This window comes from Talpa europaea (genome assembly GCF_964194135.1).
Source record: "Talpa europaea genome assembly, chromosome: 9".
Lineage (NCBI taxonomy): Eukaryota > Metazoa > Chordata > Mammalia > Eulipotyphla > Talpidae > Talpa > Talpa europaea.
Window position 1 is genome coordinate 29299689 of NC_140076.1, and position 27617 is coordinate 29327305.

Genomic DNA, 27617 nt, shown 5'->3' on the forward strand with positions numbered 1-27617 from the left:
CTAGTGTCAGCAGAGAGATGAAAATGCCCATTCTACTGAGTTTCAGGCTGAACCCAGGACCCAAGAACATGCCCCCACCCCCATAATATTTTAAACGTTTTAATCTTACTACTGAAGCGCTGTTCTGAGCGCTCACAGATACTAACTCACTTAGTCCTCAGGGACAATTCTGAGAGGGTGGTGCTATTATTATTCTCCATTTTCAGATAAGGAAACCAAGGCTCAGAATAAAAGCAACTTTCCCAATGTTACATGTCTATTAAGTGGTGGAGCCTGCGTTTGAAGCAAACTTGGCACCAGAGTCCTTACTGGAGTTCAGCTGGTGAATATACTGGAGCCTGGGCTAGGAGGAGGGATCTGAGTTAACTTATAGTACAAACACCTATACTCTAAGGTAGAAATCTGGGTTCAGTGCAGGGGTGGTGACTGGGGCTCAGGGTTCAGCCTATAGAGGGTATTTGCGTTCATTCTTTTAGTTTGGACTAGAAACAGCATAGGCTTAAATCTTAGCACAAGTCACTTAGCACTCTCTGACCCTCAGTTTCCTCATCTATAAAATGGAAAGGATAAAGCCTTCCTCACAGAGTTGTCATGAGGATTGAATTAAATGACCTTTAAAAGGTGGTGAATTAAGTACTAATCTGTAGCATCTCACCCAGTCCTGAGCCCAGGACGACATCAAGAGCACCTGCATGAGTGTTCTGGTTATCCTTAGAGAGCGGGGAATGAAGACAGAGAAATGTGAGGGGTGGGGGACTTACAGTGACCCAGATAAAAAGCCAAGACCCAACTCAAGTATCCAGTTCCAAGTCCACGACTCTACCCACCGTGCCAGGCTGCATTGTCCTTCCAGCATCTGTGGCTGAGCTCCTTTGGAGCCTGAGAACGAGGAGAAAGCCCTTGTGTGGCACAGGCTAAGTCCCAGTCAGGGGCTGAGCCTGGTGTGTGGCCGGGTCTGATCATCCTGGCCAGTCCTTCATCATCACGGTGGCTCTCTGAGGCAGTGATGCCCACACTGAGCTTGAGATCTGAGGGGGCAGGGTTAGAACAGTGAGCACCAGGGTCTTCCAGGTGGGCGGAGAGCTGGAGCATAAGGGTTTAAGGCTCATGAAAGGGACATGAGTCCAGTATGGTTGGAGCAAACTGATGAACCATTGGAAGAATTTTGGGGAGAGCCATTTTTTTTTTATTTGGTTTTGGGGTAGAGCGAATGTTTTATACGGAATCAAATTTGCATTTTTAGAAAGCTCTTTGGCTGCAAGCCTGGAGGGGGCAGGAGGAAGGATGTGAAAATATGGGTTCTGAGGCCAATGCAGGGGTCCAAGGTGCGGGTTTGGGCAGGGGACGAGGGAGCTGGCAGAAGAGATGAAAAGAGGTGTATGGAGAAGGCGTGTGTTTGGAATACAAAACTGCATTTGTAAGAATCCGGTTTGGGGGTGAAGGGGAAATCCATGAACCCCTTGGTGTTCTGGTTATCTTGCTTGCTTAGATGGGGGTGGTATTCTTGGAGAGGCGTGCGGAGGGATTCTGCATTTGGTTTTGATATCTTTGAGGGTCATCCTACAGGGCATTAAATGACTTGCTTAACACCCCAAGGGTTGTGGGGAAAGAGTATGGACAGGTGGAAATAATTTTGTCAGCCTTCAGCCGTGTGCGCGGACCCTCACCCTCAGCGGGAGGGAAGATGGGGTTCGCCTTGCTCCTGTGCCGAAGGCTTCGGATTCTGACAGTCTGGCAGCCATCCCTGACCTCCACCACCCCACCCCACCCCCCACTCCGTCTGGGGCTGGGGGCTCATGACGTCAACAGCCTCCTCCTCTCTGGTTTCCGACAGTCGGTGGAAAAACGGAAACTGTGCGGAGCGGGGCGCCGCCCGAAATAGCATCTGGTGCCTGTCGGTCAGCGCTCTGTCCGAGCGTCCAGGAGCTAGTGAGGCGGCTGGCGGGCCCGCCAGGAAATGCCACCCCTCCTCTGCCCGCCCCAAGCAGGGCAGGGGGGCAGGAAACTCGGAGCGCCTGGGCTGGGGGGGTGGCGAAAGGGGGGAGGGGCGGCGGGTCCCACACTGTGGTCAGCCTGGAGTCCAGTCCTGGGGTGAAGCGGGGAACAGACCAGGCTGGAGTTAGGCCTGAGCTGCTAACAGAGCTGTCTTCCCACCCCACCCCACCCTACCCCACCCCCAAAGGCTGAGTTCTTCCTACACCCTGAATCCCAGACTATGTACATTTTTCACGTGTTTCTGCCTAGCCTCACTGTAGATCCGAGCTGATCTTTAGGCTCCCTCCCCAGCTTCCCTGGGGTGATGCGGTGTGTGTGCAGTACCAGACCAGTCATGTTTATTTTCAATGCATTTATACAGCGCCTATGTGCCAGGTACTTATTGTCCTAGGCCTCACGCATGTTAATTCAAGTTAATTAACCATCACGCACCTCCAAGTTAACCCTTACACCAACCCAGCACAGCTCCAACTACCGTTACCTCCATTTTGTAGGTACCTAAGGAAGGCGCAGAGAGGTTGAGCAGGTGGCTGAGAACACCCAGCTGGTGAGTGGTGGTCTTCACACCTGGGGTTGTCTGGCTTCAGCCTGTGGTGCTTCCAAGGGTAGCGCAACAAGTCCAATGGTCAGGCGGTCCTGAGTCCCCATCCCTGCGCCTCTACCTGCCAACTGGGTGTTTAAAGGAAAGTTAGTTAGTTTCTGGGTTTTACTTTCCTCCTGTAAAGGAGGGAGATAATTGACCTTGCATCATTGTGTTCTTGGGATTATTTTTAAAGGTAAAAACTGAGAGGAAGTGATGTCATTATTTCTCCTTTTCACCGCCATATGACCAGGGTCTCCATTTTTGGCTCCCTTCCTGGTCCTGGGATTCCAAGCTTGTGCAAGTGGGGAGAGTCAGCCCTGTGCTTCCAAGCCCCAACACTACCATCACAATTCTCAGGGATGAAAGGACTTCATTCCAAATCAGTGATTCTCAAAGTGGACCATCAGCATCACCTGGGAACTTAGAAATGTAAATCCCCTAGAGCTCCGTGCCTGCTAAATCAGAAACTCCAGCGATGTAAAAAAAATCCGCCTTGGGCCCCCCAGTGGCGCGCCAGGGGTTAAGGCTCAGCACTGTGAAGTTGTCTGAGGTCACTGCAGCAGGAGTTCCATCCCCAGCCAGGGAGCTGTCCCAAATGGTGCAGTAGTCCTCTCCTGTCTTGCCCGCTGCTTCCCTGGGTAGTGCTCCCCACTCTGTCTCTGGTGAATCCTTTCACACATACCCCCACCTCTGGCCTACACCCCAGCTCTTGTATGCATAAATAAAATCTTTTTAAAAAATCTGTTTTAACAAGCCTCCAGATGATTTCTGATGTACATAAAAAATGTGAGAACACTGCTCTCGTTTACAACCCTCATCTGTAGTAAAGGCCAGTGTGCAATGGTTGAATGTATTAAAGCACTGCACTGCCTTGAAGCCATTTCCTTTTCTCTAGCCTGTGCTTGCAGGAACACATAGAAGACTGAAACTGCTCCCAGACATAGAGGTAGGCGTTTGCCTGAGCTCCTCTCCTTCTCATGAGCAGAGAACCCCAGAGTTTGTTTACCAATGGCTTTGTTCCCAGAGCTGTTAGTAAAAGACAATGTGTTCAGCCACCTACCCTCTACCTGGCAAAGAGTTGCTGGCGATCACCCCCGGGCTGGTGTATACACTTAGATACTTATGGGCAGGACCCCTGCATGGCTGAAGGTTAGATGTACTGAGACCTGGTATATGCCTGCCCTGCTCCTCACTTCATCCTCCACAAGAACCCTGCTGGTTGCTAGTGTGAGCCCCACTTTATTTTCCAAATTATGTACATTGAAGTAAAGTAGTCTTCCATCTTTGTGTCTGCTCCAGGGTTATAGATTCAAACCTCTACAAATACATACGTTCACAGCCTGCCCAGCACTAGTGCCCTTCACCTTGTTCCATTGAGCCCCCCACCAGCTACCACCCCATCACCACCCCACCACCCATTGCCTCAGTTTTGCAGTCAGATGGTTTGGTTTTGACTGATACTTTGTTATGTTTCTCTATATTCCACCTATAAGTGAGACCATCCTGTATTTGTCTTTGTCCTTCTGATTTATTTCACTGAACATTATTCTCTCCAATTCCATCCATGACAGCAGTTTGTCCTTTTTTATAGCTGAGTAGTATTTCATCATATATTTGCCATATTTTTCTGATCTAGTCCTCTGTACTTGGGCATTTAGGCTGTTTCCATAACTCAGCTAATGTGAACATAGCTGTAATGAATGTAGTAGTACATATGGCCCTTATATTTAGTGTTTTTATATTCTTTGAATAGATACCTAGGAAGTGCTGGCGATCCCCACTCTAGAGATGAGGAAACAGGCTCATCTCACCCAGAGCCACTCAGCTGGTCAGCACTCATGTCTGCTTAGACCTAATGTTCTCTCCACTCCTGTTTGCTGTAGTTAAATATTTGCTGCATTGGGAGAATGACATAAAAATCTTCAGCACTTTGGATAGCATTGTGATCTATACTACTTTATATTCCTCATTGCCTTAAAAGATTAAAAAAAAAGGCAAAAATTTCATTAAAACATGCGCAAACTTGCATTAGGGAAACACAAATCTACCAAGATATACTATGACACATCCACTTAAATGGTCAATACATGAAAGGCTGACAACACCAAATATTAGTGAGGATGTGGAGCAACTGGAATTCCCATTCATTGTTGAAGGGGATGTAAAGATCACACAATCACCTTGAGGAATACTTTGGCAGTTCCTTATAAACATGAAGTTTATAAATATACAATATTTGTATAAACATACAATATTTGTATAAATATACAATTATTTGAGAGAACTGAAAAAATATATATCCACAAATATTCACAGCAGCTTTTCTCATAATAACTAAAAAGTAGAAGCAATACAAATGTCTACCATCTGGTGCATGGATAAACACTTTGGGTATATTCACACAATAGAATACTACTCAGCAATAAAAAAGGATATGGCATAACTTCAAAGATATTTTGCTCAGTGAAAGAGGCCAAACTGAAGTATATAGCATATGATTCCATTTATCTAGAATTCTAGAAAAGACAAAGCTAGTCTATAATGACAGATCAGATCAGGGATGATGGCAGAAAGGAGATGACTGAAATATTCTCTGTTTAATGGCAGTGGTGGTTATGAGTGTGTGCATGTCGAAACTCAATACATGGTGCACTTATAATAGGACTTTTGTGTTGTATTCCTCAATAAAGTTGAGTACAAACATTGTCTGTAGCCTGGCTTCAGTCTTATCTCATCCAGGAAGCCTTCCCTGATCAATACTGCTCCAGCCTCCATTGATCTCTCTCTCTCTCCCTTCTTGCTGTCCTGATTAGCATGTCCCAGAGGCCTTCACTACCATCCAGCTCATGCTGCTCAGGGCCAAGCACAGGTGGACAACAGAGGAACTGAAATGATGGTGTTTCGAAAAGTGCCACATACGCTAGGGACAAGGGTCACTTCTTCCTCTGACCCTGAGCTTCCCCATCTGTACTAGGGATGGGGTGAGGGGACCACAAAGATCTGGCTCTTTCTCTTATCTCTTATCACTCTTTCACTCCGCTTCTCATGTCTGCCATCTTTATCTCAAGCCCTCGCTCTCGTTTTCTCTCGCTCTGCTCTTCTTTCCTGCCTCCGGCCCTGTGTCTCTGGCCCAATCTTTAATCTGGCTCTCATCTTAGCCTCCTTCCTCTTTTTTGGTCTCTGCTGAGACTCTCAGTAAAAACGCCAGTTCCCCAAAGGTGCCTGTAGAAACATGGCATCCCATTCTCGAGTCACATTTCTAACAAGTTGGACCCGATAGAAAGTCATCAGCTGGTCTGTCAGCTACATGGTGTGTTGTGAGGGGACCATGGAAAGGATGGAAAGGGAAGGGGAGAATTTTTAAAGCCATTGTTCATAAGACACACAGGCCTACTAACTATCACACAGTGCTGAATCACCCGGAGAGGCTGTGGCCGGAGGCCCTCTGGTCAGTATGTCCCAGTCCTAGGTGCCCAGTGCAGAACCCATGCATAGAAACAGAAACGGATGGTGTGGTGAGGAGTAGAGGACTGATTGCCAGGCTGCCCTGGCATAGAATTCCTTTTAATGGCTTAGTAGCTAAGTAATGGCCCTTTTTTTAAAAAAATCTTTATTTTTATTTATTTATGCATACAAGAACAGGGGTGTAGGCCAGAGGTGTGTATGTGTGGGGGGTGGTTTGAGAGGCTTTACCAGAGACAGAATGGGGAACAGAACAGGCAGGTCTACTGAAATACACTGCTGAGGGGAGCAGTGGGTGGGTCAGGAGAGGTCTGCTGCACCATGTGGGTAGCTCCCTAGCAGGGGCTGAGGATTGAACTCATGTCAGCACTGGCTGGTGATAGCTTGATAGTGCTGAGGCTTTAACCCTTGAGCCACCAGGGAGGCCCCAGTAATGATCCTTAGTAGTAGTAATGGTCCTAAGCAAGTTACATCACTCCTTGGGCCCTAGTTTCATCATCTCTCAAATGGGGTAAAAATAATACATAATTCACAGAACTGTTGAAAAGATTGAGACATATATAAAGAACTCAGCACAAAATAGAAGCCTCTACTCCATAGCAAGCTCTGTCATCAGACCTAGGAATACTAAGGTGGAAGAGTCAGACACAAAAGCAGAGAATTATAGTGTAGCTTAATACGTAGTCTACCGGAGAGGAGGATACAAAATGCTCTGGGAACCAGAAGGTGTGTGTGTGTGTGTGTGTGTGTGTGTGTGTGTGTGTGTGTGTGTGACAGAGAGCGAGAGAGAGCGAGAGAGAGAGAGAGAGAGAGAGAGAGAGAGAGAGAGAGAGAGAAGAGAGAGAGAGAGAGAGAGAGAGAGAGAGAGAGTTCAGCCAGGACTGGAAAAGATCAGACTAGACTAGAAAGGGTGCCATCCATCATGGACTGTGAGTAACTGGTCTGGAAAGCTGGTCTGGAAAGGCAATAGCAAGTACAGAGACCCAGGGATGGGAAGTGAAGGGCACATGTGGAGGTGAGAAGCTCAGTGAGATTGTGGCTCACTTTGTGGTAGATGGCTGAGGATAGTGTGCCTGGGCAGCCAAAGCACACACCCACCCAGCTTCATTCATTCATTTTATTCCACACTCACTAAGCACCTAGTTTGTGCCAGACAAAATTCTAGGTGTCTGGATGACAAAGGTGAATGACATGCTCCCCTTTCTTGGATAGCATGTCCTGTACTAGGCTAAGGAATCTAGGTTATTCCTCACTCTATTACAGTGGAGGAGAGGCAATCACCCACCCTCTCTGGAACTGCCACTTCATTTGCACAGTGGGCCTAGCCCCTGCTATTTGTTTATTTTTAAAAAAAAGATTTATTTATTTATTTATACAAGCACTGGGTACAGTCAGAAACGCGGGAGGGTGAGAGAATTCACCAGAGCCAGAGCGGGGAGCAGAGCAGGCAGAAGGACCGAAGTACACTGCTGAGGGGAGCAGCGGGTGGCAGGAGAGGTCTGCGCGCCATGTGGGACCCTCCTCAGGTGGCTGGGGAGCAGCCGGGGATCGAACCGGCGCCACAGAGGCCGCGGGCAGCTTCGCAACCCAGCGCTCAACCGCTGTGCCACCGGGGAGGCCCCCTATTTGTTCATTTTAAACAGACACTTTTTGAGCAGTGGTCCGGGCCCTGTACTGCTTGCTGGGGATGGGGCGCACTAAGAGCCCATCTGGGCTGCCCTCACGGAGCTGAGGTGCACATCTACTTTGGCTTTGGAGAACTGAAAGGAATGGAATGAAACTGGAAGGAAAGGAATTGAACTCAGGGTTTAGGGCAGCACCTGGTTGGGCCCTTTGCCTCTCCTGGCTCACTCCCAGCACTCCTGTCTCTTGATACCCCAGGACTGCTTGCTGGGGCCCTGATGCACTGGGCAGCAGGGCAAGGGAAAGGGGCAGGGTGAAGACCTTGAGGAGACATGGACTTTGGGTACCCTGGAATTCCAGAAGAGCAGTCCAGCAGTCCAGCAGACAATCCAGCAGACAGTCCAGCCTCTGGACCCTTCTCCTGTGCCGCTTAAACATCCCTTCAACATGACTCCAACCACACTTATCTGGGTGCCTGTATGCCCCACTTAGCCCCACAAAGACAGGGACTATCTGGTCTGTCTATGTGCCAGCATATCACAGACAGAAAGGAGCACCACAAATGTATGTTGAAGAGACAAGAGACAGAGACAGAGCAGGAGAGAGAAACTGAGGGGAGGGACACCACCCAGCAGGAACTGGCCAGTCCTCCTGGGGCTAGAAACCAGCCATAGAGAATGTGCAAGTGTATCCTGTAAGCCCTTGTAGTAGAGATAAATGGCTCCATGATTACAAGGGCTGAGCCACAGCCCCTTCCTGGGGTGGCCCAGGAAATGCAGGCTTTGAAGGGGGGAGGGAGGTAGTGTGCTGCTGGCTAGGTGGGGGGAGGGGAGCGCAGGCAGCAGGGTGTGGAGGGTCACAGTGCAGATGTGTGGTCCAAATGAGAGTGTGAGGGTAGGAATTTGGTGCAGGTTAAATGGATGATTCTCCCATGTGAGAGATGACTGAGATGTATGCACAAATGCATTTTGGGAACATGCAGGACTTGTTTTCACTAGACAACGAGTCTTACGTGGTTCCACTTTCCAGGAGCTCCCAGCCATGGGTACACATAACCAACATGCAAGCAGCTTGTAATAAATCTGTCAGAGGAGGAGGACCAGAGAGAAGGTTATGGAAAGTCAGAGAAGGAAAATATCACCCCTCAAGAGGATTCCAGATGGGGAGAGGACATGGGTGGGGACAGCCTGTACTCTAGGGTTTGAAGGGCACACAGGGCTTCTGAAACTACGGAGGGCTTAGAGGCAAAGGGAACATGAGCAAAGAAGAAGGCTGGGGTGCACATGCTTGTACACTACCTTTCCTTCCCTTTCTAGCACAAGAGGAGAAAGGGAGGGTCTAGGTTTGACTGCTTGACACCTAACTTACTGACCCCATTATCAAGGCATATAATGGTTTGGAAGGCTTGAGCCCCGAGTGCTGGGCCCTGCTCTGTGCTCACTAAGCTGTGGGAACTGGATCCAGCAAGTCCATTTTCTTCTTTGGGCCTCAGTGTCCTCATTTGTACAATGAGGGCCCTGCAGCTCAGAAACATCAGACACCTGGTGTCATCTTTTCCACTGTGTTTGTAACTAATCCCTCTTGCCCACCTGGTCTCAAACCTCCTACGAAGAGGCAGGACATAGGGCTCTCCCCAAATCCATCCTTTTCCTGGAGTTCAGCCCCTGGCCAGGAAGTGGGAAAGCAGGATTTCCTCTGAGGATGTTCTCTGTGACCCAGACAGTTCCGGTTTGGGGAGCGTAGAGGAGACAGAGAGCCTCACCCAGGCTTCCAAACCCGAAAGCCCCTTTTTGTGGGTTTGATGTTTTTCTGCCACACTGGACTTTGAACTGCCTAAAAACAGGGAATGTGTCATTCAAAGCTGAAGAATGCTTGGTACCACTTGGGACAGATGTCACTCAACGTTTTGGTGGGGAAGACTGAATCCTCTTTGTATTTTTAAAATTTTTATGCAAAGTAGGGCAATCTCCTTTTCCTCATCTCTGCCTGTGGAAATCATTCAAAATCCTCCAAGGTCTGACTCCACTTGCAGAAGCCTTTCCCTCTGGGCTTGTAAACCACGGCTCACACTGCGCTGGATCACATGGCACATAATCACAGTATGTCAGAGATGCATGGCTAGCACTGTCACCTCCAGAACAGAGAAACTGAGGTCTACTGATAGGAGGTGACTTGCTCAATGTCACAGATTTGAGCCAAAGCAATGACGAGGGGAACCCATTGTGTTCCACTTGTATGTTTTCTCCCTTTCCAACCCTCGTATCCTGCCCTCAAGACCCTCCAATGCTGTAGACCTATTCACTCTGTGCTTTCCAACAAGCTATTCCTTCCATCAGAAAGATCGCCCATTCTCCTTCTCTTCCCTATATTGCTCCTGCAAGATTCTGGGAAAATGTCACCATCCTTGTGGAACATTCTCAAAATAACCCACCACCAAGCTTCTCCGATATATCTCACACATTCTATTTATTATCAGCACTGACCTCACTGTTTGCATGTCTCTCCCTCATTGGACTGACTTATTTCGAAGCAAGTTTGTCTTGTTCATCACCGGATGCTGAGCGCTGAGCTTGTGCCCATTCTGAATCAGTATCCTCTACCTGTTGAATGATGAGGGGAATAAATGGCGCTGATGAGGAGAGGAAGAGCAAAAGGTAGTGGCTCTTGCTGGGCTAGATGCTATGGAAGGACCTAGGCTGATGTCCCTGACCCCGTTATACCCAACAGTGTCTGTCTCTTAGCTTGGTGGTGGGGTAGGGAGAGGATTAACTATGCCTACCATACACACTTCAGTCAGGTTTTGGTTGTGAGAATTCTGAGGAAATATTTGCGGAAGCACTTGAAAAGTATGAAGCAGTCTGCAACTTTAAGACATTATCATTACATTTATTTTGCAGACATAAAATCCTCTCATTTAATCTAGGAGGCTCAGAAAGGTTCTGCCCCCATGAGTAATGTCTAGAAAACAAGAGCACAGAAAAACCTTTTGTTCCTTTAATTTCCTGAGCCCAATACAGTAGCTTACCACCGCATTGTAAAATCACTAAAGTTTATAAATCTTTGAACATTAACATAGCTGGGGTTGCTAATTTCAGGACTCGAGTAAAAATAGAAGTTTCTGGTCTTGGCTGAAGGGTGAAGGGACCCTTTCATGGAAGAAAAAAGGCAGGGCAACTAGGAGAACAGCATTGACTATAGTATTCAGAATCATCTTTGAGCTTGAGGTCTGTTTCTTATGGAAAGTGCTTCCTGAATAGAACCGAGAAAGTTTATTTTGCAGTGGCTTAATAAGAGCTTGAGCCCTGGAGTTAAAACTCGAATCTCTGTTAGCAACTTACTTGGTTACTTCCCTAAGGCTGTTCTCTCAACTAGGAGGGTGACACACCAGCTGGGTCAGCAGGAGGCTTAGATGGATGAATGCTTGGGAAGGGCTCTGCACAGCACCCTATAAACACGTGATAAGCCTAAAAAGATGTGAGCTATCATGATCACACGCTGTGGCTCCTGGAAATCTGAATGTCTCGTTGTGGCTTTTCATCATACACTGTTTCCTATTGTTGTGTGACCTGCTTCCAGGTATTCGTTTCTCCTGTCTTTACAGCTGGCAAGGGGCACAGCTTATGGGGCTTAGCACAGGCAGAGCACAATGTAGGCAAAGGACAAGTGAGCACAATGTAGCCAGTGAAGGGCTCAGTGGTTGAGTGAAGAGATATTTGAAGAAGGTGGGGAGTGGGGCCAATTGGCCGGGACCAGGACTGAAGGATCTGTTTCTCAGAAGGTGGGTAACAGAAGCACTATCATTTTCTTATTCCACTTTAAGTATCACCCACATGTCCATAAACAGTATGCTGTGGGACAGAATAAAAGAAAAAAATTCTGAGAAAATGTCACTCGAGATACAATCATTTCTAAAGCCTTTTCATCCAATTTTCCCAGTAGTGATTTCCCCAAGATGACTAAAACCTATTACAGCAACAAACTCGACAAATAACTTCCCACAGTAAAACATTCTTCTTAGAGAAATTTTTTAGAGTGGGCTTCAGTGAGTCCTTTTTCTTTGGAGCTGTATTTAGTAAAGACATGTTCTGTGGAATTAACCTGCAGTTTAAATTCAGTCTCAGATAACACAAGTGATGGAATTAGATTTTGCTTAAAAAGCCTCAGGTTCAGTTATTGTTCAGCTAGAGAGGTTCTTGTTTGGTGTGAAAATTACAGGGTTCTCAGTGATAAGTCTAATTAATGAGGCTGTCAGTTAATACACCAACATTCTCTGTTTTTTCAATAATGTGCAATATAAATTGTACCTACATTCAATTCCTGGGTGAAGCATTGAGGGCTAAAGTTAAAAGAGCACACTTGAAGTGGTATCGATAATTCTGTTACTTAAAAATTTACTGCAATGAAACCTGCAAGTGGTCTTTTATCTTACTTATTAAAATAACTCAAGTCCCAAATGAGGCCTCTGGAAGCATCACTGTCACTTATATCTTAACTTAGACATGAAGAGCAATGCCATGGGTCTCTGGGAACAGCAGTCCCAACATTGCTTTACCTGGGCTTGCTAACTGTTGTTTTGTCAGTTGACCTCAGAAGACCCCTGCTGGGTTGAAAGTAGTAAGAGGCCCAAGTCTCTTTCTTTCCATTTTACATATCCAACTTTGAAATAAGGCAAGGACATCTTAACTTCAGCAGCACAACTTTATCTCTCAAGGGAATGAAGACTTTTTTCATTAATCATCATAAATAACCATTTAAAACTTAACCCCTATCAAGGTGGGGGGATAAAGGAAGCAACTATTGTCACACTCAATAACTTAGATGGAACTCAAGGACATTATGCTGAGTGAAAATCAATTTCAAGAAGTTACTTTCTGTGTTTCCATTCACATTAACATTCTCAAAATGAAAAAATTCCAGTGAAGAGACCATTGATTGTCAGGGGTTGAGATTTGAGGGAGGGTGTTTGAAAAGGGGAGCGCTAGTTTCTTTGTGGTGATGACTGTGTATGCTGACTGTGGTGATGATTTCTTTCTGTATGCTGACTGTGGTGATGATTATACTAACCTACATGTGACAAAACTGTCATAGTGCTGTACACCAAAAAGTAAATAAATGAGTGTGTGTAGAAACTGGTGAAAACTGGAATGTCTGTGGTATCGTTACTAATATTGTAGCCAATGTCAATTTCTTGGCTGTGATCATTTCCTATGGTTATATAAGACACTGGGGTCCCTGGGTAAATGGTATACCTCAACTCTAAACTTGTAACTTTTTAGGAACCTAAAAGTTTTGCTTTTTAAAGTGGGGAATAATAAACTATTGCTGAGGACAAAAGAAAACAGTCGGTGTAGACAATTTTATTTAAGTTCTATTAAAAAATTAAAACATTTGAAAACAAAGTTTATAATACACACTCATACCTAATAATTTTCTTATTCTGTGATAGCTAGTGCTGTATGTTGAAAAGATTACATTAACAACAACCCACCAGATTGCAAAAGATGCATCTTAATTAAGGACATATACACTATTTGTATAAAAGATGTTATTATTTTTTAAAATAAAAGTTTCCCCTTAAATTCAATAAGGGTCGACTCAGCTAATTTAGTCAGGGTCATGATAATGTTATTACCCGTTCTTTTAGGTGATTCTGGGTAAACAGATGCACAGATGCAACACACTAGGAAAAGACTTACTTTTCAAATGGCAGAGTATAAAACAGGAGTCCAGAATCAAAATTCGCCTAAATTTGTTGAAATAACTGATCTCAGGAATTGTTTTTTTAAAAAAGGTTTCAGTGACGCTGAATAGCTCTACCTGAACAAAGAGGACTTAGCACCCTACTAGTAAACATCTCATCAGGTCACTTGTTAAGCTCTTTGTAATCAGCTGTTGCCAAGAAACAGGTAACTCCTAGAATGACTAGGGATCCCCAAACTACCCAAAGACTCTGGTTTCTTTAAATATCTTCAAGGGACAGTCCATCCTCCTATCAGGAGAGTAGGGAGCTAAATATTTAAAACAATTTTGGCAACTGTCTGAGACGCTTTACATCTAGAAAAGTGCCTACTGAATTCATACTATTCATTTGCTTTAAACTTTCAGAGGGTTTCAAACTTTCAGGGAAAACAGGAATGTCCCTCTCATTTTCTTTCTCAGGATGCGGGGTAAACTCTGCTTTTCCAGGTCGGAGATTCATTGCAGGACTTGGTTTTAGGTTCTTTAATAAGAAGGCTGGGTTTTCATCCAACTGCCGTGTTGCTTTTGTCTGAACAACTTCATTTGTAATATTTCTCAATACTGGCATGTCTGTGTAAGTGCCCACAGAGTCACAGTTATAACAATTAATTATTTCACAGGCATTTCGAGAAGGCTCTTTCTGACAACCAAGTTGTTCAGGTATGGATGTAGGGTTTTGATTCAATAAATGTTCACTCTTGATCTCTGTACTGTCTGGGGGCTCCTCTTCATCTTCACTATTGTCACTGCTTTGTATGAGTCCATATCTCTTCATGTATTTTTTGGTTGCGAATGACATGTTGTTTGGTGAAATTAAACTAAGCCCCACTGTGCTTCTGTCTGTATTAATATGAAAAAGGCTAAAAGATGAGTCACAGTTATTTTGGTTTGATCGAGACAGAGACAGCTGTGACAGCTGATTTTCATTTAAATATTTCAGAGCTATAGCATTTGCTTCCATGCTCAAATCCACACCATTGGGGCTTAAGCCACTCACGCCAACATTAGCAAATGACATGTAGTTTAATCCAGAGATCACTGCTTCAGGGCTGATGCAGGCCAATACACTGAAAGACACAAAGGGGTAGGCTGTCATTTGTCTTGTTTTGAAACTAAACAGTGTTATTCTCAATGTGTTCCATTTCATGCAAGGCACAAAAAGCCTTCAGCTTTGGCCTTCAGGGTGCTTTTCATCTGAGTTTGATGATCTAGATATATTCAAGAAGGTAATACACGATTCACAGACCGAAACAGAAACACAAATTAGTTTTCCTAAATTTATACATTAGTGATGGTTTTAAGATCAAACACAAGGCACTCATTTTTAGTGAACAGAAAAACCCCTTTACATCAAAATGCTTTATACAATATAATGAAAGAGCCCCAGAGAGTAAGTCAGACTCGATCTCAACTTGCTCTTACTAGCTGTTCAACTTCGTTAAAAATCTATTACAGTTCTTTCACCTGGACACAATGGCAAAGGATAGCTGTTTTATAAGAACTAGAGGAATAGGAGGGATCACAGGGATTATAAAGATCCTCAGAAAACTAAACTACAATCTGTAACACTGTATCTGTAGAAAAACATGTCTAAAATTCTGAACTGCCTTATAAACTTTTAGCATTCCAGTTATATTATAGCCATGTGTGTTAGAATATAATAGTAAATACTGCCAATAAGTACTACTGAAGTACTAAAAATAAAGCATTTATTTTAAGAATCAGTGATCACCTGAGTAGGTGGGATTTGCTTCATTCAGGAAATGATTCACTGAAGTCTATGAAGCACAGTAAAGGCAATGAGAATTCAGAGACACATAAATCTTCCTGGAAAGGTTACCACAAGAACATGCTATAATCTATTAGGAATAAAGTATCCTGAGTACAAAGTATCAATATTCTGATGAGGGGTACAGATGATAGTGACAAGGAAGGTGACATCTAAGTTTAGTTTTGAAGGTTAAGAAGGATTCTGGCAAGATATTGGGTGAAAAAGAATATCCCGGATAAAAGTAACAGGAAGAAACCTTGCAAATGCCAACAGTGGCTAAGCCGGAACTTGGTGAGAGTGGTAGAAGACTGAGTTTATGACACACCATGTAACAATGTAAATTAATCAGACAGGCGGAAAGGATACTCCAAACTTAAGATTTAAGACTACTGACAAAATTTGACTTTCATGGTTAGAGATGCAACAATTTTTAGTGCAGTTTTATTTTTGATCACAGTAACACAGAGCCAATTAATAAAATAGAAATGATAAACAATTTAAGATGTCTTTGATCTAAATTAGCACAGATCATTAAAAAGGGTAATTTTAATAAAGGATAATTATAATACAGACTAAAAATACTGCTAATGTCAGATACCTCACCTATGGGCTTACATAGCATATTACATCCTTCCTTTTCTTTTTTAAATACCACAATTTGTGCAAGGGATATTGAAATCTATTTCTTATACTTAGTAAATCTAAGAAATATAGGAAATTTCCCATTAAAAAGGTAAAAAAATTTTTTTGAGGGTTGCCACTGCATCATTTAATTAATTGCTGTGTTTACTTGACTGCCAGGCTTTTGTTGTTAGGTTATATTTATATTTATTTATATTATATTTATTGAGGTAATGTTGATTCATATCACAGTACATGTCTTAGAGGATATCAGAATATATTGTAATTGACAAAGATAAATAATCTTTATATCTTCACTGAACTATAAGCTCTGTGAGAGCAAAGCTGTCTTTAACAGGTTATATTGCATACCAAGATAGTGCTCATAGCTGGCTCAGAGTAGAAGCTCAATACATACTTATTTACATAAAATGAAAGTACTGGTGAAATAGTGAAACATGTATCTGGTAGAAGTAAAAAGTCTTACTTTCAGAAAGCAATGTAGCAACAGCTTTACAATTTCCCTCCCACTTTGACTTAGTCTGACTATTTCTGAGAGTCTATTCTAAGGAAATAATCCTAAAACTAAAAATTACAATATTGGCAAAAAGAAGTTCATCATAGCAATATTTGAAATAGTAAGAAATTGCAACCAGCTAGACAAGTTCTTTTCATTCTGTCCTGCTTGGTAAGTTATTATATTCCCATTAAAGATGATTCTTAGAAAGGGTTATTACAACCTGGCTTATTTCCCAATATAAAACCTGAAAACAAAAAAACAAAACAAAACAAAAACAGAGGTAGGCGGAGCATAAAACAGAAAGCTTCAAAATATAAACCATAATCAGACTTCACCAAAAAAATTTAAACAAACAGAAAACAGAAGAACAAAACAGTCAAAAAACACACAAACAACAAAAAACTCAAAGCTATGGACCCTGGAGTAGAACAGCAGGTTTAAAAAATCATTGGTGAGGGGCCTTGAACACATTGATACTTAATTTCTTCATCTATAAAACAGGAATAAAAACAGTTTCTACATACCATAGATTGTTAAAAGGATTAAATAAAATAATGCTGCTTAAAACTCTAACACAATTCCTGACACATTCTGAACATTCAATAAATGGTTCCTATTAATACTTCAGAAAAACAGAAGGAAAAGCAAAAGCAAAATTTAGGGCCTCCCCAGTGGCATAGCAGGTTGAGCGCATCACTGTGAAGCTGTCCGCAGTCACTGCAGCGGGTTCCCAGCCCACCAGGGAGATGCCCAAATGGCGCCGCAGACCTCTCCTGCCTTGCCTGCTGCTCCCCTCAGCAGTGTTTTCAGTCATCTGCCTATTCTGCTCCCAGCTCTGTCTCTCAGTGAAACCTCTCACCCTCCCGCACTTCTGGCCTGTACCCCAGTTCTTGTATAAATAAATAAATCTTTAAAAAAAAAAAAAGAAAAGAAAAATTTAGTAATAACTAGGTTTGGCTGGCACAAACATGTTTTTTGGTCAACTTTTCTAAATTGTCCAAAGTTTTGAAAATAAGCTTATATTACATTACTTTGATCATCAGAACAAAACAAATATCAAATTCTAGTTCTAGAGCTCTACATAGTATTTTATATAATTTATACCAGATTATAAAACTTAAAAGTTTTCTTCATATGGAAATATAGCTATGCTATTGCAAATTTCTGCCAGGCTATTATTCTAGGAAAATACTTTATAGTCCACAATATTAAATGAAAATTCCTATTTCATAAATGCTAACATGTTTTTAAAAAGCCAAAATTATACAGACAGTAAAACTGTGTTTCCTAAAAAGCTTATTTCTTTTGGTGTTATTACTCCAGATAGCATCTTTTTCATTTTCTAAAATTCCAACCCTGAGCATATATTATTATTATATATATATTTTTTAAAGAGCTCCACACTTTTTTTAAAATTTATTTTATTTATATAAGAGCTGGGGTACAGGCCAGATGCATGGGAGGGTGAGAGGATTCACCAGAGACAGAGCAGGGAACAGAACAGGCAGCTGACCGAAATACACTGCTGAGGCGGGCAGCAGGCAAGACAGGAGAGGTCTGCTCGCTATGTGGGTTGCTCCGAGGCCGGTGGGGATTGAACTGGCACTGCAGAGGCTGCGGACAGCTTCATAGCACTGCGCTCAACCGCCTGCGCCACCAGGGAGGCCCGAGCATATATTATTTTTATAGTATAAATAATATAAATTGTTAAGGTATGAGCAGGATAATCTTGATTAAAACAATTTGATTATGCCACACTGATTTACTGAAAAAGGCTTTATTTTCCATTTTATTCCAGGCATTTAAAACATGAATCAAGTTCATTACTGAAAATATTAATGGCAATATTTCATACCAAAGACATTAAAATAGAGTGGCTGCCTAATGAAGAAAAACATCACATAAAACTAAAGCCCAAAGGCAGTAATGCCAAAATTTAACCATTCCAACAGACATTATATGGCCTCTATCTCACAGTATGGAAACTAGACCTTTGAAAATACTAGCCTCACTTTCCTTCACTGTTGGTAGGAATATAAACTGGTACATTGATTTTGGTGGACAATGGTAATTAACCTTTACCAAAACTTCACATGCACAAATTTTTTGATCCTGCCTTTGTGTAAGAATCTATCCTATGAAGATACGTGTACATATACCTATAGAATGATGTTCATTCAGCATTGTTCAAGATAAGAAATGACAGATTCAGCCTAAAAGTCCATTAATAAAGGACTGGGATTCACTATATTCCAGTAATGGGAACACAAGAGAATTATGTGCGGTTGTTAAGATGCAGAAGAAACAACTGCATATGTCTACAAGGATTTAAGATATAATGTTAGGCAAAAAAGCCAAACTACAATACTCATCACATACATAATATACTTGAGCATGAAGAACAAAGTTTCTAGAAGAATAAAAAACAGTTAAGAGAAATAATCATGGAGGAGTCAGTTTGGGAGTTGGGGACTTTTGTATTTCATCTGATATTGTTGGTATTGGTATTTTATTTTTTTATTGATTTATTTATTTATGCATACAAGAACTCGGGTACAGACCAGAGGTGCGGGAGAGTGAGAGGATTCACCAGAGGCAGAGTGGGGAACAGACTGACTGTCTGACTGAAACACACTGCTGAGGGGAGCAGCAGGCGAGACAGGAGAGGTCTGCTGCACCATGTGGGTCACCTCCCTGGCTGGGGATCAAACTCATGCTGCAGAAGTTGTGTATAGCTTCATAGTGCTGACGCTTAACCACTTGCACCACCAAGGTGGCCCCGGTATTGGTATTTTTTAAATCATGAGGCTGTATTACTTTTGTAATTAGAAAACAACAGCAAAAATAACAGACAACATGCGAAACTTAGTAATACATTTCCAGATTTGGCCCTCTTTTTAAAAGCAAATATGCACCAAGGCCACCTGAAATGAAGAAGAAACTGAACGGTATGGCCAGTAGGAACTGGTGAGCAATAAGGAAGGTTCGGGTAACTAGACTCTTCAATTCCTACACTAAGTAATGTTTTTGCATTACAGATGGCATAACTGCATAACAGTATGTGCAGTACCTGGCACAGAAAACTGTCACTCCAGAAGCCTACCCAGACAGCACAAATGAGTAAAAGCTCATTTTTCCTCAACTCCCAGAACATTCTGTTGACATCTTCAGGAGACATCCCACAATATCTCTCAAATTACCTAAGTATGTAACCCTCTCTCCTACCAAACTGAATAACCAAAGGGTAGAGATGATCTCTTATTCATCACACATATAGGAGGCCCTGAACACATAATGAATTAAATTGAATTGATTGGCAAGCTTATATCTTTTCTTGTGAGACCACTGCAATACATCTACAATTTATTAATCTATTAAAATAAATTTTGAAGTTACCTGGCATGATCTACTTTATGTGCATTTGTCTTCACTTTAGTGGGAGAATCAATTTTTACTCCAAGGCTTCTTAGTTGCTTAAGGGTTGCATTAAGAACACAATCTTTGTCCACCAAGCCTGAATCATGCTTTTTCTTCTTTGCATGGTAGACATTTTGGGTTCTGGTACATTCATGGCTGATAATTACTGCTTTAGTAGATGGTTGCTCAGTTTCTTTGGGGGAATTATTTAATAGGTGGTTCACTTGACCCTAATGAAAAGAAAAAGGACAGATTTTAAAAATCATGCGTAACATTCTTAGGAAACAAAAGTATAAATAATAGCAATGGTAAAGCAAGGGAAATGAAAAATAACATCCTGTGAAATTCTACAAAGTATCAAGTACATTTGCAAGTATTATGACATTTTTATAAAAGAACCCCTTCCTAATGAATTATTTCACCAGACTCTAAAGATCCTAAAATGTTTTGTTCCGAACTTTTTCATTTTATTTCCTTATTTTTTAAATCTTTTTTTTTTCCTGAGATTTATTTATTTATACAAGAACTGGGGTACAGGCCAGTGGCATGGTAGGGTGAGAAAATTCACCAGAGACAGAGCAGGGAGCAGAACAGGCAGATGGACTGAAGACACTGCTGAGGAGAGCAGCGGGCGAGGCAGGAGAGGTCTGCCGTACCGTGTGGGTTGCTCCCTAGCCGGCCAGGTATCGAACCCGTGCTACAGAGGCTGAGGACAGCTTCACAGCGCGGCACTCAAATTGCAGTACCACCAGGGAGGTTCCAAAACTTTTTCATTTTAAAACCAATAGATTTTAAATCATTTGAATATTTCAAGTATTCTTACTTGAATATCTCAAGTACTCTTACAACAATTATTTAAAAAATTTGAAAAATGGTTGTTTCAGTCACAAAACAGATCTTCATTTGAATTCGACTCCTTTGTTTATTCAGTCAGAATGAGAATGCCCTGTGATCCTAATTCTGCCTTCCTGACATTAAAGCATATTGCATTTCCTAAGCCCACAACTACTAGCCAGAACCAGGCCTAGGACTTAGTGGGCAAATAACAAATATATGTTCATTGATGAATACTTGGGGATCTATGAATTATGTTAAATTAGCCTTCACTTATAAATGTAGGAATCAAATGTTCCAGTCTCCAATTTGGATGGAAATGAATCAGTGTCATTTAAACTTTTAAGTTCAAATTCTATCCTTTCCAAGATGACTGTTTTCCTCCAACCAGAATTATCCTTTTCTCTGTGCTGCCTTTGCTTCCTAAAGTACTTTCCAGACTGTCCTATAACTGTCACCTAGTATCCACATACTACTTCTAGGTTCTCAAGGGCAGAGATTGCCATATGCATCTTTACATTTTCTCCTTATTTAGTTTCCTTTATTAGACTAAGCTAAGTATATTCAATAAAAATCTGTTTACTTGAACTGAAATCAGTAAATATTATCATAACTGTTCTACTACTTTTGAATTTTCAAATTTTCTGTAAAATCTCACTTACTTTTTTCTGATACTAACTTTAGCTTTAATTTGGTGCAGTAGCAACACATATTTTAAAATAAGGCTTTTTTTCTGTTATCTAAGTACCTGATGACTGGTATGTTTACAGTAAACTGATGAATTAGGTTATCATGTTTTATGAAAAACTAAAAGAAACAAATGATATATCTTCAAATCTCAAAAAAAATCTTTTTAATATCAAGGTGCTGATCATTTAAGGCTAAGAAAGATTTTAATGATGTGCCCTGGACTAAATAACCATCTCACAAAAGCTGAAATGCTTCACATTTTCTTACCAATAAATCCTGATATATTTTCTGATTATCTGATGGTTGATGAGGCAAAGATTGCGTAACTTGCTCAATTTTTGGTTCCCCTGATGTTACAGAGTTGTTACTGGTGCCCTCTGTTGGTCCAGTCTGCAAACACATGTTTACATTCTCTGCCAGCAGGGAATTCGGAAAGAACACAGGCACATCAGGCTCTTTTCTTACAAGTGGAGAAGAGCTGCTTGAAAGGATAAATGTGTTAGTTATTGAGGTACATTTAACATATATTTGAAGTGCTGTAACTTCAACCTGTATGTTTATATGTGAAATCTTGTCTGAGAGTTTTATCAAAATAACCTGGTAGAAGCTGAAATGGCTAGGGATACAACTGAAATAAAATGGATTATGAGTAGGAAATTTTTAAAACTGATTATATATAGTGGCTTGCTAAACTATTCTCATAATCTTATGCTTGAAAATTGTTGTCATAATATTTGCAATTAAAAAAGGATTCCAAAGTAATTTCTTTTTTTAAAGATTTTTTTAATGTATTTATGCATAGAAGAGCTAGGGTGTAGGACAGAGGTGCAGAGTATGAGAGGATTCACCAGAGACAGAGTGGAGAACAGAACAGGCAGACCTACTGAAACACACTGCTAAGGGGACCAGCAGGCAAGACAGGAGTGGTCTGCTGTGCCATGTGGGTTAGCTCCCTGGCTGGGGATCGAACTCATGCAGCAGTGGCTGGCTATAGCTCGACAGTGCTGAGATCTTAATCCCTGCACCACCAGGGAGGCCATTCCGAAGTAATTAGGTCTTCCATAAATTGGAAACAAACCCAGCAAATATTCTTTGAGCTTATGGTACGTGCTGCTACAGAACTAGACCCAACAGATTGAGCAGATTAAAAAATCCCTAACTGCACGGCATTTCTGTGAGTTGTGGAGACTAACAATACCACATAAGTAACAAATAATTTCACAGAATGACAGCTGCTCTGAAGAAAATAAACCAGGGTGATCAAGTGGAGTGTAACTGGGATAGGGACAAAGAAGCGAGAGGTTATATTAAGTAGGGTGGTGTAGGAAGCCCTCCCTGAGGGGTAACTCTTGAGCAGTGACTTGAATGATGAGAAAGGACCAGTCATGTGAGTATCTGGAGAAGAGTTCCAGGTAGAAACATGGCAAGTGTAATCATATAGTTATCTTTTTATGAGTACTTTATTTTACTTAGCATAAAGTCCTCAAATTTATCCACACTGTAGCATGTGACAAGATTTTCTTCCTAAGGCTGAATAATATTCTGTTGTATGTCTATGCCACACTTTCTTCATCTATACATACATCAATGGAAATCTGGGTTACTTTGACACTTGGCTATTATAAATAATGCTCTTGTGAACATGAGTGTGGAGATAGCCACTTTCAAGTCTTTTGGATGTACACCCAGAATCATATGGTAGAGCTATTAAAGTTTTTTTTTGGAAGTCCCATACTATTTTTCATGGTGGTTACATCATTTTACATTTCCACCAACATTGTACAAGGGTTCTGACTCCTCTACATCCTTGCCAACAATTGTTATTTTCTGGGTTTTTTTTTTATAGTAGTCATCCCAATGGGAATGAGGTGACATCTCATTGTTTTCTATTTGCGTTTCTCTCATGATTAATGAAATTGGACATCTTTTCATATGCCTGTTGGTCTTATCATTGGAGAGCAATGTCCTCTGCCTATTTTTAATAAGGTTATTTAAATTTTTGTTGCTGGGTTTCAAGAGTTCTTTATATATTCTGGATATTTGATTTGTAATTACTTCTCCCTTAAGGTTATTAAATAGGCATGTTTTCTCTGTGTATAACATTTAAATCTTTTTTTTTAAGATTTTATTTATTTTTGCATAGAAGAACTGGGGTGTAGGCCAGAGGTACAGGCGGGTGAGAGGATTCGCTAGAGACAGAATGGGGAGCAGAACAGGTTCATTTACTGAAAATACACTGCTTTGGGGAGCAACGGGCGTGACAGGAGAGGTCTGCTACACCATATATGGGTTAGCTCCCTGGTCAGGGATCGAACTCAGGCTGCCGCAGCTAGGCATTGTGGTGACAGCGCTGAGACTTAACCTTTAGGCTACCAGAGAGGCCCCCTAATGTATAATTCTTGGTATCTATTCAAGTGTACAAATACGAACACTGAAACAAACCATACAACGTAATTTCCCTGCAGGTCTTTAGAGTTTAGGATAAATGTACTTGTCCTTTTTTTTTTTAAATAACACTTATTTTCTTTTTAACATTTTTATTTATTTATTTATATAAGCACTCGGTACAGTCAGAGGCGCGGGAGGGTGAGAGAATTCACCAGAGCCAGAGCGAAGAGTAGAACAGGCAGACTGACGAAGTACACTACTGAGGGGAGCAGTGGGCAGCAGGAGAAGTCTAAGCACCATGTGGGACCTTCACCCGGCGGCTGGGGATCGAACCGGCGCTGCAGAGTCTGTGGGCAGCTTCGCAACCCAGCGCTCAACCACTGTGCCATCAGGGAGGCCCTGTGCTTGTCCTTTTACTGGTTTAAATGCAGTTTCACCATAAGGAATGGTATGGACTGGAAGAGTCCTGATTTTAAGAACAACATGTCATTGTGTCTGAGATACAACATGGTGATTATAGTATACATACACTGTCATTTTTTGTTTTATTTTTCCTTCTTTAGGATCTCTGATTTCCTTACCAAACTTCACTTGAGTAAAAGGAACTTAATGTAGAATTTTATATTGTGTGAGACATTTTTATTTTGAAATTTTAAATTAACAGAAAAGTTCAAGAAATAGTATATTCAGGCCTCCCTGTGGTGCAAGGGGTGAAGTCTCACACTCTGAAGCTATCAGCAGCCACTGTAGCTGGAGTTCAATCACTGGCCAGGGAATTAACCCACATGGAGCAACAGACCTCTCCTGTCTTGCCCGTTGATCCCCTCAGCAGTGTATTTCAGTGGATCTGCCTGTTCTGCTCCCTACTCTGTCGTTGGTGAGTCCTCTCACTTCTCAGCACCTCTGGCCTACACCCCAGCTCTTGTAAGCATAAATAAATAAATCTTTAAAAAAAAGAAAAAGAAATAGTATATTCAGCCAGCTTTCTCTAATGTTAACACCTTATAACCATAGTGAAAATATCAAAGTCAGGAAATTAACATCAGTAAAATATTATATAAACTAAACTGCAAATCCTAGCCTTACCAGTTTTTTCGGTAATGTCCCACCTTGTAGCTATATCTCCTTATTCCAATCTATGACAGACTTTCAGTTTTTTTCCTTGTCTTTCATGATCTTAACACATTGACAAGTACTAATCAGCTATTTGGTAGAATGTCATCTAATTTAAATTTGTCTGATACTTTCTTATAATTTAAACTTTTGACTTTTTGGCAAGAATACCACAGAACTGGTGTTCTGACCTTCTCAAAGCACCCTATCGGGGGGTATATGATGTCATTTACGTTTTGATCTTGATCACTCGGATAAGGTGAAATCTGCCAGGTTTTTCCACTGTAAAGTTAAATTTTTCCCTTTGTACTTAGTAAATACTTTGAGGGAGATACTTAGAGACTCTGCAAATATCTTCTCCTCAAGTATTTTCTCTCAGTACTATCATTATTTATTTTGCTGCTCAAATTGTTTCTGTTTTGGACACTGGAAGCTCTTTCCAGATTGCCATGTTTCTTTCGGGAAAACCATGGGAGCATGTTCTTATTTTCTGGCACCATAAGATGTTCCATGTTCATCTTTTATTTTCTCTACCCCAGAGAGAAGCAACCACAGAGACCAGTAGCAATGGCATCAGAGAATAGTATTTAGAAACCAAGATCTGGGTACTGGCATGCACAAAGCTTCTTTGTATCTGTGCCTCTAAGCCCTTCAGCTAGAGGTATGTGTATATATACTAACTCATACATACATACACATCTGTATTTACTTCTATGGGTATCTATCTTTGAAAATCCTTTGACTTCATATCAGGCCTCTGATTCCAATTTAAATTACCCCTTTTTAACTTCTTTCACCAAGAGTGAGAAAATTCTCATTTTATGTTTGCTATACTAGTTTCAGAATTAAGAATTCTGAAAGATTTATTAGAGTATGATATTTGTTTACAGTTTATCTTTAGCTTTATGATATCCCATGAAAATATTTTTCCCATGATTATTTAGGTTAGTTTTTTCCTCCCTCATTCCTTCATGTGGTTTTGTCATTTGTTTGTAATGCCATTAGAGTTAGAACACCAAAAGAATATTAGAATTTTAAAAGGAAAAAAGAAGTAGGGTATATATTGAATCAAGGAAACCTTACTTGGATACAGAATGTGGCTGATTAAATTCTTCTTCTATAGCAATGTTGCTCTCTTCAAAACTGGGAATATCAACTGCTTTTAATGAAGATGCACTACCTGGAGGACTTGTGACTTCATTATTAATATGAACTGAAAAATTCATGTCCTCACTGGAAATCTTGGTATCATCTTGCTTCAGCTGAGATTCAGGCTCTTGATCACCTGCTGCATTCCAAAACAAGCTAGCGCCTGTGGGTTAAATGATTTAAAAGATATTAAAAGAAATATTCAGCTATGAAAATAATTCTTTGACAAATCTTTGTTAAATAAGACTGGCTATACTGTTTTAACACAATTACTTAGAACTGCTTTTAGGTTATATTTCCTTAAAAATGACAGGAAGGGGTAAAAGGCAATAAGAGAAAATGGGGGCATTCAAAGCTCTGCCTCTTCAAGAAATGAGGTTCTCTGATGTTGTATTTTACATATTAAGGTCCTGAATACAATTTGGGGATCTGTGTGCTTAAAACTGTTGTTCTGAGGGCCTCCCTGGTGGTGCAGGCAGTTGAACACCACACTATGAAGCTGTCTGCAGCCTCTGCAGTGTGGGTTCGATCCCGGCCAGCCGGCAAGAATCCCACATGGTGAAGCAGACTTCTCCTGTCTCGCCTGCTGCTCCCCTCAGCAGTGTATTTCTTCAGTCTACCTCTTCTGTTTCCTTCTCTGTCTCCGGTGAATCCTCTCACCCTCCCGTGCATCTGGCCTGTACCCTGGTTCTTGTAAAACAGTCATGAAGAATAAATGGATAGACCTAATGGTATTCCAATTTCTATTTTTTTTCCGTATGTTCAGCCACATTCTTGGTCTTGGCTTCCAGTAAATTCTTCCTTCCAGTAAATTCTCCTTTCCTGCTTAAGTTAGCTCAAGTTTTTTATTACTTGCAGCCAAAGAATCTTAATACTGGGTGATACCTGAATTTAAGTTTAAAAGGTATATGAGATGAGTTTCTTCTTACCCTCCATTCTTGCTTCCCTCTACATGGGTAGTCTAGATAATGTATGGATTAAAAAAATATACAGAAATCTATATCTTTTTTTATTCTCCCTCTCAAATTCTTATTCTCTAGGCTCAAATCTTCACCTGTCACTTTTGCAAGTTTTATGCCATCAATTCACCTGCATTCTTCTGACATGAGTATCACTATAAATATTTCCAAAAGCAGCTCAATCGCCACAGATATTTAGATTGAACTCATCCCTCTCTCTGTGTCTTTAACTTGCCTCCTCCTGTTTAATACTATCACCTTTCCCTCTGTCACCCAGGTTTAAAATCCTGGAGTAACTTTTATTTTCATTTCTTTTTTTTAATTAATATTTTATTTTATATAATTCTTACATCATTTTTCATTTTTGCACAATGTATACATTATCATTTTGGTTATATTCCCCATACAATTGCCCCTCCCCCCACTTTGACCCTAGTCCTTCCTCTCCTCTTCCCTCCCCCTACCCCCGTGGTGTGTCTCTGGTTTATAGTTGCTTGTTGATTTTGATTTTTACTTTCTATTAATTAGTCTTTTTCCTTTTATTTTCATTTCTAATAAATCTTTTAATTTTTAATAATTTTAGTTCTCATATACCCTTCCCTCATCCAGTTTTCCCTGATGCTAACATCTTGCATTACCATAATACATTTTTCAAAGTCAAGAAGCCAACATTAGCATATTACTATTAACTAAAACTCTAGACTTTATTTAAATTTCACTAATTTTCTCACTAATACCCTTTTTATGTTTGAG

The 27617-nt window shown here is 41.3% G+C and overlaps 1 protein-coding gene across 3 annotated transcripts in view; it reads right to left on the reverse strand.

Moving 5' to 3' along the window:
• Positions 1-13679: 13679 nt before the first annotated feature.
• Positions 13680-27617, reverse strand: part of STIL (STIL centriolar assembly protein) — a gene marked incomplete at its 3' end in the record, with an annotated part of 36232 nt that continues 22294 nt past the window's right edge. For 2 of the 3 annotated variants that reach the window (XM_084242761.1, XM_084242759.1), the window contains 4 exons: positions 25840-26068; positions 21523-21736; positions 19711-19961; positions 13680-14469 (listed from right to left, as the gene is read on the reverse strand). In XM_084242761.1, the coding sequence (XP_084098887.1) occupies positions 13680-14469; positions 19711-19961; positions 21523-21736; positions 25840-26068 (1484 nt within the window). The remainder of the gene's footprint in view (positions 14470-19710; positions 19962-21522; positions 21737-25839; positions 26069-27617) is intronic. The other variant, XM_084242760.1, reaches the window with a different exon arrangement.